The 12055-nt window shown below is 41.5% G+C and overlaps 1 protein-coding gene across 6 annotated transcripts in view; it reads left to right on the top strand.

Annotated features, from left to right (window-relative positions):
* TEC (tec protein tyrosine kinase) overlaps positions 1 to 12055 on the top strand; it is a 170000-nt gene that overhangs the window by 134428 nt on the left and 23517 nt on the right. For all 6 annotated transcript variants that reach the window (XM_002688249.7, XM_059887759.1, XM_005207976.5 and 3 more), the window contains 2 exons: positions 2232 to 2297; positions 9508 to 9562. In XM_002688249.7, the coding sequence (XP_002688295.1) occupies positions 2232 to 2297; positions 9508 to 9562 (121 nt within the window). The remainder of the gene's footprint in view (positions 1 to 2231; positions 2298 to 9507; positions 9563 to 12055) is intronic.

Genomic DNA, 12055 nt, shown 5'->3' with positions numbered 1-12055 from the left:
GGTTCCGTCTCGCATGCACCATGTGCGTCTCCCAGCTACACATCCAAATTCTGTCCATTTGGTTGGCAAAAGCCACCTCCCAGCTTGGTCACTGCCTGGACCTGGGCTGGAGGAGTGCATGCAAGCAGCATCATTTGGTTTCCAGAGAATGAAACCCCTTGGAAAGGCCCCTGTAGGGCTTGGCAATGGGCAGCGAATTCTGAGGCCATAGTTTCAGATGATGGTCCAGCTGAGGAATGATGGACTTTAGCATTCCCTCGAAAGTGTGAGGTCAGAACAGGGGCCCTTCTGGCCCAGGTTTAAGGATAGTACCAACTCTGTAATTCTGGTTTTCCTTGATTAGCTCTAATCTGTATTTTTACAATTTACTCAAGATTAAAACAAGGTCCACACAATGCATTTTGCTGACACGTCTCATGTCTCTCTTTTATTCTACAACAATCCCTGTCCTTTTTCCCCCCGTTTTTGATTTATTGATAAAACCAGATCTTTTTCTCTATAGTGAGCCACAATCTAGACTAAGCTATTTGCTTCCACATGGTATTGTTGAATATGTATCTATGTCCCCTATATCTGGTGGTTCCACTTCTTACGATGCCAGGGTTACGCAGGTAAACACACTGGAGGTATGTTTGTCAACTTTATTCCTCCATCATAAAATTCTTCGTCAATGTTTCACTTAATGATTTTAGCATCCATTGATGATTATTGCTTAGATCTATTATTTCCTTCAGGATAGCAAAATGGAGATTTTTCTAATTCTGACGACCAAGTTTCCTCTGCTGATAACAGTGGTAACCAATACTTTTAAAAGTGTTATTATGGATACTTCTGGGATTCCCAGGTGGCTCAGAGGTAAAGAACCCACCTGCCAATCAATGCAGGAGACGTGGGTTCACTCCCTGGGTCAGGAAGATCCCCTGGAGAAGGAAATGGCAATCCATTTCCAAGTATTCTTGCCTGGGAAATCCCATGGAAAGAGGAGCCTGGTGGGCTCCATGCGGTTGCAAAGAGTCAGACATGACTGAGCGACTAAACAGAAGGAGAAGCATGGATAATTTCATATTTGGTTTTTTTCTATTGCTGTCATTATTCTTTTTGCTTGGATTGTCCCATCATGCGTCAATGGTAACTATTTTTGTTAGGGGTCCTTTTAGCCTTTCTCAGCTTCCTTGCTTTCTGAAGAAAATAAAAGAGCTCAGTTTCATTCTTGTGTTCTTCCTGGTCAAACCTGCAATTTGCCATTTCCCCATAGAGTTCTGGCTCCTTTTCATAGGAAATAATATTTAAAGACAACAGGTGGGGTACTAAGATTCTCTTGCTGCTGGATTGTCCTTGCTTCTAGGCCTTTCTCAGTGCACAGAGCCACATATATACACTCTTATGTGTGCATATATTATGGGTTGTTACCAGAGGCCTGGCGTGCTGCGATTCATGGGGTCGCAAAGACTGAGCAACTGAACTAAACCAGCAGTTCAAATTCAGAATTATAGTATTTTTACTCAACGTAGAAATTTTATACATATATCTCTTTTTCTGCTGAAATTCTTGGTTCCAGCCAAGATTCTACCTACTATGACTGCTCCTTAAATTTTAATGTGCACAGGAGTCATCTAAGGTAAAAATGCAAGGTCCCCTGGCCCCACACAGGCCTCCTCAGTTCATGTCTCTTGGGTGGGACCCAGGAATTTGTCGTTTACCGAGTGACCAGATGATGCTGATGCAGATGTTAGGGATTACTCTCTGAAAGCGTGCACTGCACAGACTGTCACGGTGTTGCAGGGGCAGTTGTTTTCATCCCACACTGCCACTTTCCTGAAGTAGTGGTTTCTTTAAAACATCCCCAGAAAGGGTGAATTCAAGAGAAGCACCATAGAACGTTAGGAAGGGCCCTGAACCAAGTCACAAGTTCAGAATTCACATTCTGACCCTGTTGCTGGCTAGTTCTGAGCCCTTGAAAAAGTCTCAATCTTCCTAAGCTTTGGTTTCCCCACCGAAAAGTGGGTACAAGAATGTCTGCCTACCTCAGAATTTTTGTAAGGATCCAATGAGGAAATCCTTTGTAAAGCATCAAATACTGTAGATACATTGACTTATTGAGGGTCAGCCAATCTTTCTTATAAGCTTTAGGCAATATTATACTTTAATTATTCCAGAAGGGCAGTAATTTTCCTCTTAATACTGTCAGTAAAATATTTTCAGTTTATCTAAAGTGTTTTTCTTATTTCTAGGAGTGAAGGATATATCCCAAGTAATTATGTGACAGGAAAGAAATCAAACAACTTAGATCAATATGAGTAAGTAAAAGATATTTTGTGAATGTGGAGAACCAGACATTGTTTTTCTTTTCCTAATTATGTAAGGGACCTGGGAGACTAATGGTTATCTTTCACTGTCTTTATAAGGTGATACCAACTTATTCTTAACTCAGTTGTATAAGATGGTAAATGATGCTGTAATTAGTGTATAATTAGTTTCTATTATACACTTCACCTGAACATACTATGTGTGAATCGAGTTACAGAAATGAATATAATTAAATTGATTTTAAACAAATCACAGCTTAACTGGCTTTGAAATACAGCTCATTGTTCATTCAAGAAATGAAAATACAGTTTCCTAGAGTTGCCTTTAAAAAGCATTTGATTGTTTATTTTTTCTAACTATAATAAGTGATTATTGTTTTAAAATTGTTTGAAAATATGAAAAATGTTAATAAGGAAAAAATTATAAATCAACTAGATCTGAACTCTGTCAACATTTGTATATTTTCTTTCAATCTTTTTACTGTTTTAAAAAAATAGAATCATGCTGTATATACTGTTTTATATCCTGTTTAATTCACTTAACAATATATTTCCTCATACCGTTGAATGTTCTTCAAAAGCATTTTCATAATTGTACTGTGTTTCATTCTTCAAATATTTACTGAGACCTTAGTATGTATCCTGCACTGTGTGAGATCTTAAGGAGTACAACCAGGCATATAACCACATGGATGTGCAGTAATTTATAAAATCATTTTCTTATTTGTGTGACATGAATGTTTTGGCATCTTTGCTATGTAAAAATACTGGGATACCTCTTTCTGCTTATTGTTTTAAACTAGATCTTTAAAAACCTACATACTGGGCTAAAGGCTAGTTTTGAACTTCTTAAGACTTCTAAAGCATGCTGTCAAATTACTTTTCAGAGAAAGCAAGTGGGCTGCTGTTCATACGCCCACTAGCAGTGTGTGGCCAGGTTTTAGTGAGAGGCTCAAATATACCAAACACTGTTTGTGGTCATTCTGAGGTGGTATTTTGATGCTTCATTCACTTCTTTAAAAACAACACCATCACCACCACCTCCAACACAAAGCTGTTTCCTCTGTCCATGTCACTTCCTATAATATGAGTGTACCTTAAAAGTCTAGAAAAGGATTAACAGATTCAAAAGTCGTAGTTCCCAGTGGTGTGACCCCTTCAAAGGTGTTTTAGAAGTAGGTGAGGGTATAAAAAAGATGTAACTAAAATAGTGTTTTTGCTCTGAAATAAGTTTTAGGAAAATAGAGCATATATTTAGAATTTGGGGAAGATGCTAAAGGTAGAAACTTGGACTTGATTTTAAAGGGATCTGGTAGAGAAGTGACTGATAATTGAGGAGGGAAGTGCTTGGAAACTAGATAATCCTTATCTGAATGTAAGAGCTACCCCCTATGACTCACGGGATTACACATAAGGGTTTTAGAAAGTTTATGGTGCATTGCCATGCATTTTTTGGGTGCCTGACTCCACCTCTGCATGACTAAGGGGACTTGCTGTGGGAGCCCCCTCAGCTGGCTTCTGCCCAAGGTTGGGGATACCACGTGGCAGGGTGCCAGTTCTGGCTGCATGAGAGATGAAAAACCTGTTCTCAGTGCTGACTCCTGCTATCTTTCCATGCCACGGTTGGTGTTGGATTTTGCTAAAGCCCATCTTGTAATACATCTCAAATATCTCCAGGGTTAAAAAACTTTTTGCCAGGTGCTGAACCAAGAGCAATAAGGAGTTCATGATCTGAGGCACAGTCAGCTCCTGGTCTTGTTTTTGCTGACTGTATAGAGCTTCTTCATCTTTGGCTGCAAAGAATATAATCAATCTGATTTTGGTGTTGGCCATCTGGTGATGTCCACATGTAGAGTCTTGTGTTGTTGGAAGAGGGTGTTTGCTATGACCAGTGCATTCTCTTGGCAAAACTCTATTAGCCTTTACCCTGCTTCATTCTGTACTGCAAGGCCAAATTTGCCTGTTACTCCAGGTGTTTCTTGACTTCCTACTTTTCATTCCAGTCCCCTATGATGAAAAGGACATCTTTTTTGGGTGTTAGTTCCAGAAGGTCTTACAGGTCTTCATAGAACTATTCAACTTCAGCTTCTTCAGCGTTACTGGTCAGGGCATAGACTTGGATTACCGTGATATTGAATGGTTTACCTTGGAAACAAACAGACATCATTCTGTCATTTTTGAGATTGCAACCAAGTACTGCATTTCAGACTCTTTCGTTGACTGTGATGGCTACACCATTTCTTCTAAGGGATTTTTGCCCACAGTAGTAGTTATAATGGTCATCTGAGTTAAATTCACCCATTCCAGTCCATTTTAGTTCACTGATTCCTAAAATGTCAGTGTTCACTCTTGTCATCTCCTGTTTGACCACTTCCAATTTGCCTTGATTCATGGACCTAACATTCCAGGTTCCTATGCAATATTGCTCTTTACAGCATCAGACCTTGCTTCTATCACCAGTCTCATCCACAACTGGGTATTGTTTTTGCTTTGGCTCTGTCTCTTCATTCTTTGTGGAGTTATTTCTCCACTGATCTCCAGTAGCATATCGGGGGGGAGTTAATCTTTCAGTGTCCTGTCTTCTTGCCTTTTCATACTGTTCATGGGGTTCTCAAGGCAAGAATACTGAAATGGTTTTCCATTCCCTTCTCCAGTGGACCACATTTTGTCAGAACTCTCCACCAAGACCCATCCGTCTTGGGTGGCCCTATGCAGCATGGCTTAATATCACTGAGTTAGACAAGGCTGTGGTCCATGTGACTAGATTGGCTAGTTTCTGTGATTGTGGTTTTAGTCTGTCTGCCCTCTGATGCCCTCTGTCAGCTCCTACCACTGAAAAATGCTGGGCTGGATGAAGCACAAACTGGAATCAAGATTGCCGGGAGAAATATCAATCAATAACCTCAGATATGCAGATGACACCACCCTTATGGCAGAAAGTGAAGAAGAACTAAAGAGGCTCTTGATGACAGTGAAAGAGGAGAGTGAAAAAGTTGGCTTAAAGCTCAACATTCAGAAAACGAAGATTTATGGCATCTGGTCCCATCACTTCATGGGAAATAGATGGGGAAACAGTGGAAACAGTGAGAGATTTTATTTTGGGGGGCTCAAAAATTAAGCAGATGGTGACTGCAGCCATGAAATTAAAAGATGCTTGTTCCTTGGAAGGAAAGTTATAACCAACCTAGACAGCATATTGAAAAGCAGAGACATTACTTTGCCAAAAAAACGTCTATCTAGTCAAGGCTATGGTTTTTGCATTAGTCATGTATGGATGTGAGAGTTGGACTCTAAAGAAAGCTGAGCGCCGAAGAATTGATGCTTTTGAACTGTGGTGTTGGAGAAGACTCTTGAGAGTCCCTTGGACTGCAAGGAGATCCAACGAGTCCATTCTGGAGGAGATCAGTCCTGAGTGTTCATTGGAAGGACTGATGTTGATGCTGAAATTCCAATGCTTTGGCCACCTGGTGTGAAGAACTGACTCATTGGAAAAGATCCTGATGCTGGGAAAGATTGAAGGCAGGAGGAGAAGGGGATGACAGAGAATGAGATGGTTGGATGGCATCACCAACTCAATGGACATGAGTTGAATAAACTCTGGGAGTTGGTGATAGAACAGGGAGGCCTGGTGTGCTGTGGTCCATGGGGTCACGAAGAGTCGGACACAACTGAGTGAGTAAACTGAACTGAACTGAACTGAACTGAATCAAGAGCCCCTCTGCTGTTTGTTTGGGGGCAGGAGGAGGAGCCCTAGGCAATGGTTGTCCCCTGGGCTGGACTCAGGACTGCCAACCTACAGCTCCCGGGGTATCAGTACCCTGGTTCTCACCTCTACATCAGGTCCCAGTTGGGGGAGGACAGAACCAGCAGAAGTGCTGCAGGAAAGAAACTGGACTCATTATGGTGGTCAGGAATATATTCTTGATGGAAACACATTAAAGGAAGAAGGTGACAGGAATGCAAGGGCCCTTAGACGGGAAAAGTCCAGAACAAGACTTTGCATGGGTGATCCAGGAGGCAAGGACCAAATTGAGAACCGGCTAAGATTTATAGCTCATTGATTGGTTGTTTTCAATTCTTTTTTTGTTATTTTATACCTGTTGCCTCCTTTTTATAATTTACCCAGCCTACCCTCCCCAAGAAGCTTGGCTAGGATCTTTCCTTTCCAGAAAGGACTCAGTATCCCTAAATCAGCTTTTCCCCTCAATTCAGACACCACCATGAAGTCCTATCCATTTAAGTGTTTGAAGTGACTAGCCAATCTGAAACCCTCATTCCCATTAGGGTTTTTATATCTAAGAAGGGAATGACAAGTTACTTACAAATCCTGACGTTGTTTCTAGACATATATTGTACCTTCATCAAGGGGAACTAACTGATCTCCCTAGGTATTTGTGTACCAGGCTTGTGAGCGATGCGTGTGCTGGCGTCCTAGAGCTGTAACTCTCCTCACCGTGTGTGCTTCCTCACATTCCCACCCTCTGCATCGTTCTTTCCCATACGATGCGTTCAGCATCCTTTCCCTCTTGTCTGTCCCTCCGTGCCCGGTACCTCCGTGCCCATACCTTCTATGATAGGTATCATAGAAGAGACAAAGAGGCCACAAAGAACCGTTACGAAATACTCACCAAGAGCCACAGGTTGATTCCTCTTTTGATTTGCTCATCACTCCTTCCTGTTTTCCTTCCACTTTAGTGTCTGAGTTTCTATTCTAGGGAAAGAAAGCATCCTTTCTGGGGAACCTGCAAATGCCTTAAAAATGACTGCTTAGAACAGGATTTGTGCTGTGAATTCCTTTTCTTTCCTTATTTTCTTTATCCCTTCCTAGAAGCTTGAATCGGAGAAGGCAGTGGCACCCCACTCCAGTACTCTTGCCTGGAAAATCCCATGGATGGAGGAGCCTGGTAGGCTGCAGTCCATGGGGTCGCTAAGAGTCAGACACGAATGAGCGACTTCACTTTCACTTTTCACTTTCATGCATTGGAGAAGGAAATGGCAACCCACTCCAGTGTTCTTGCCTGGAGAATCCCAGGGACAGGGGAGCCTGGTGGGCTGCCGTCTATGGGGTCACACAGAGTTGAACACAACTGAAGTGACTTAGCAGCAGCAGCAGCAGGAGCTTGAATATACTAAGTGAGGAAAGGACCTCTTTTTTTTCCCCGAGTTTCTTATATCTAATTCCTCTTGAAAGCCACAGTCTAGTTTTACTGACTACTTGCATGTGAATGTGAGACTAATCTTCCATTGTTTACTCTTGCTGTGAGAATATGGGCTTGGATTTTCTGTGATTAGTTAAGAGAATATTTTTCAGTCTTTCAGATCCTGCTGGTTTATAATGCATAATGAGAGATCCAGTTACTGTTCTTAATTATTTCTTATGACTGTTTTTAAGAAGAGAAATATTTCCTCTATCAATGAGAAAGCTTTAGGGACAGAATCCAATCTGTTCTCCTTTTTTTTTTTTTAATGTGAACCATTTTAAAAGTCTTTAGTAAATTCGTTAACAATGTTGTTTCTGCTATATGTTTCTTTTTTTTTTGGTTGCAAGGCACTTAGGATCTTAGCTCCTCAATCAGGGATCAAACCCACACCTCCTGCATTGAGAGGTGAAGTCTTAACCACTGGACAGCCAGGAAAGTCCCCTCCTCCTTTATTTCATTTCTCAATTACTTTCAGAAATTGATCAGAACTATAGCTTTGTTGAATGTGGTCCCAGTTCATAAAGTGGGACCCACAGAAATGAGATCTTAATACCCACAATTCTGAGGCCTGGTTAATCATTTCAGGTTCCAAATAAAATAAGTTACTGGCTTGTACTGAGATTATAATTTGTGTTTGGCTGCTACAACTGCTTAAAAGAATCTTGATGAGAAAAGATCTTGTATTTTTTTTCTTTGTGTTTTTCTCTTCCTCAGTCAGGGAAGGCCTTTGTATTTGCTTGTCTCACGGTGTTTGCTGGGCCAAAAGCAGGTGCTCATCCTCTTATAAAAGCCTGAAACAGTGACAAAAAATTCACATGTTTAGAGGGGCCAAGCTAAGTTTTGTAATATTGGAACCCTCAGGAAATATGACTGGTGGAGGGTTCTGCCCATGAAAGGCCATCTAAAACAAAACAGCAGAGAGCAAAAACCCAAGTGTAAAGCTGACAGTTTGAGGGACTTGTCTAGTGGTTCAGCGGTTAACATGCTTCCTACACGGGGCGGGGTGGTGGGGGTGGGGTGGTGGGCATGGATTCCTGGTCAGGAATTAAGATTCTACATGTCACACGGCCAGAAATATAAATAAACCTGACAATTTGAGTTCATCTTCTTCGGCCAACTTGCTTATAATCCCATGGAGAGATTGAGCTGTGGAAAGCAAGGGAAGGGGTGTACTTCTGAGCATGAAGTGGGAGATGGCAGTATCCATCTTTCCTTAGGAAAAATTTCCCAAGGGGTAAAAGGGGCGCTGATATGCAGGGGCTTAGCACAGAGTGGGGAGGGCAGGCGCCACTGCTTGGCCCTGGCGGAGTTCCTACAGCACACCTGAGGAGGCTCCCAGGGGTTAGGACTGTGCTAGAAGCAGCACGTCGGGAAGACCCAGGAGGCCTCTTCTGTTTTGCTCTGTTTCTTTCAACACTTGGGACCTTTGTGAAGTTCACTAGGGGAGTCTTCCTGATAAGCTGAGATGAAATCTACTGCCTGTTGGTGGGATGGAGGCTTAGGATTAGATTTAATTTGAATTAAAGACAATAATGTAGTGATATTTCCTGCATATTTGAGTCTGTGGGGTAAAATTCATTCTTGCTGTTATTATAATAGTGAAAAATAGGAATGATTTTTATGTTAACTAATAAAAAAGAGCTTAAATAAATTATGGCACATCCAGACTGTGAACTATATTGTTTTGCAAAGATGTGTGTGATACACTGTTAAGTGAAAAAATCCAGGTTCTGATACAGCAAGTATACTTTGATCAGCTTTAATAATGAAAATGAGAATGTTAGCATACATATGGGTCTTTATAAAAATATGGGTAGAAAAAGTCTGCAAGTATGTACATCCAAATGTTACTAGTGGTTTTCTATTTTATAGAGATCATGCATGATATCTTGTTCTTATTTATTGTTTGTCATTGGGGAGCAGTATTGCCTTGCTAATTCTAAAAAGAAAAAAGAACAATTAAAGTACCTGAGGTCTTAAACATATCTTTTTCTGTTCAGATGGTATTGCAGAAATATGAATAGGAGCAAAGCAGAGCAACTCCTTAGAAGTGAGGTAAGTGTTTGTACTTGTTTTGTGGGTTTGGTTCCAGCACAGAATCAATTGAAATTAATTCCCGATTAGAAATTCCACCTACCTCTGTGACCAAAGCCTAAAAAAATACCATGATGTACGTACAAATTAAAAAAAAAAAAAATTTAAAATTGAAGGCTGCCATATTTGTTTCCTGGGGCTACTGTAAACAAAGTACCACAAACTGAGTGCTGTACCAAAGTAGCACAAGCAGAAGTTTGTTGTTTCACGGATCTGAAGGTCAGAAACCTGAAATCCAGATGTCAGCAGGCTGGGCTCCTTTGGGGGCTGTGAGGGAGGGATCTGAATGAGGCCTCTCTCCCTTTCTCCCTGTGGTTCTTCCCTCTATGCATATCTGGCTCTGTGTCCAGATTTCCCTTTTATAAGGACTCCAGCCACATAGGATTAGGGCTCCCTGCCCCATGACCTCATTTCCACTTGATTGCCTCCATACATCTCCACAGAAGGTCACGTTCTGAAGCACCAGGGATCAGAACTCCAGTGTGTGTTTTTCAAGGGGGAAAGAAAGTCCCTGTTCTTCAGTCGCCCAGTCGTGTCTGACTCTTTGTGACTCCATGGACTGCAGCAGGCCAGGCTTCCCTGTCCTTCACCATCTCCAGGAGTTTGCTCAAACTCCTGTCAACAGATTTATGCTATACTATGCTATGCTAAGTCACTTCAGTCGTGTCCGACTCTGTGTGACCCCATAGATGGTAGCCTACCAGGCTTCCCCGTCCCTGGGATTCTCCAGGCAAGAACACTGGAGTGGGTTGCCATTTCCTTCTCCAATGCATGAAAGTGAAAAGTAAAGTGAAGTTGCTCAGTCGTGTCCGACTCTTAGCGACCCCATGGACTGCAGCCTACCAGGCTCCTCTGTCTATGGGATTTTCCAGGCAAGAGTACTGGGGTGCCATTGCCTTCTCCGAACAGATTTATAACAATGGATAATAGCTATACATGGCCAACGTTTTCTTTACTGTTTCTTACTGATTTATCATTTGCTACCTTAATGTTAGTACTTATATGTATTTTTATTTTTTGCTTCAAGTTGTTTTAAAACAGTTTAACATCAATATTACATGCTATCTTTTATAAATGAAGTGTTAACACAGTATTTAGTTGCCTTTAGAAATGTGCCAAAATTCTTGCACTTTAGAAATAATTACAGTGGCAAGATGAAATCCAGTCTAGAGGAAGCTAAGTGGACTGAATAAGGAGACCCATCCAAGTCTAGCTGTTACTTTTCTAGTCTATTTTTGGCATCTGTAAGGCCGAAATGTTGTGTTAGAAGATGACCTCTACAGTTCTCTGCATTTATGACCTAGTTATTCTATTTAGTAATAGTTCTGTTAAACCTGTGCTTTCTCATTTTGTCTCCTGCTTATTATCCCTAGTTGAGGTTTGGTTGGGTGCTTATTTCTTATAGTTTATGTTAAGAGATCAGTACATTCATGCATGCTAAGTTGCTTCAGTTGTGTCAGACTCTTTGTGACCCTATGAACTGTAGCCTGCCAGGCTCCTCTGTCCATGGGATTCTCCAGGCAAGAAAACTGTAGTGGGTTGCCATTTCCTCCTCCAGGGGATCCTCCGGACCCAGGGACTGAACCCATGTCTTTTACATCTCCTGCATTGGCAGGCAGGTTCTTTGCCACCATTGGCACCTGGAAAGCCCATACTGGAAGAGAGCAATAGCAGGTGATTATGCTTGATTCAGAGATCAAATTGCCAACATCCACTGGATCATCGAAAAAGTAGAGAGTTCCAGAAAAACATCTACTTCTGCTTTATTGACTACGCCAAAGCCTTTGACAGTGTGGATCACAAAAAACTTGAACATTCTTTAAGAGATGGGAATACCAGACCACCTTACCTGCCTCCTGAGAAATCTGTATGCAGGTCAAAAAGCAACAGTTAGAACCAGACATGGAACAACAGACTGGTTCCAAATTGGGAAAGGAGTATGTCAAAGCTGTATATTGTCACCTTGCTTATTTAACTTATATGCAGAGTACATCATGCGAAATGCTGGGCTGGTTGAAGGACAAGCTGAAATCAAGATTACTGGGAGAAATATCAATAATCTCAGATATACAGAGGACGCCACCCTTATGGCAGATAGCAAAGAGGAACTAAAGAGCCTCTAGATGAAAGTGAAAGAGGAGAGTGAAAAAGTTGGCTTAAAGCTCAACATTCAGAAAACGAAGATCATGGCATCTAGTCCCATCACTTCATGGTAAATAGATGGAGAAACAATGGAAACAGTGACAGACTTTATTTTCTTGGGTTCCAAATCACTGCAGATGGTGACTGCAGCCATGAAATTAAAAGACGCTTGCTCCTTGTAAAAGATGCTTACTCCTTGGAAGGAAAGTTATGACCAACCTAGATAGCATGTTCAAAAGCAGAGACATTACTTTGCCAACAAAGGTTCATCTAGTCAAGGCTATGGTTTTTCCTGTGGTCATGTATGGATGT

This window comes from Bos taurus, chromosome 6 (genome assembly GCF_002263795.3).
Source record: "Bos taurus isolate L1 Dominette 01449 registration number 42190680 breed Hereford chromosome 6, ARS-UCD2.0, whole genome shotgun sequence".
In the NCBI taxonomy this organism is placed as follows: domain Eukaryota; kingdom Metazoa; phylum Chordata; class Mammalia; order Artiodactyla; family Bovidae; genus Bos; species Bos taurus.
This window is presented reverse-complemented; position numbering and strand designations above follow the sequence as displayed.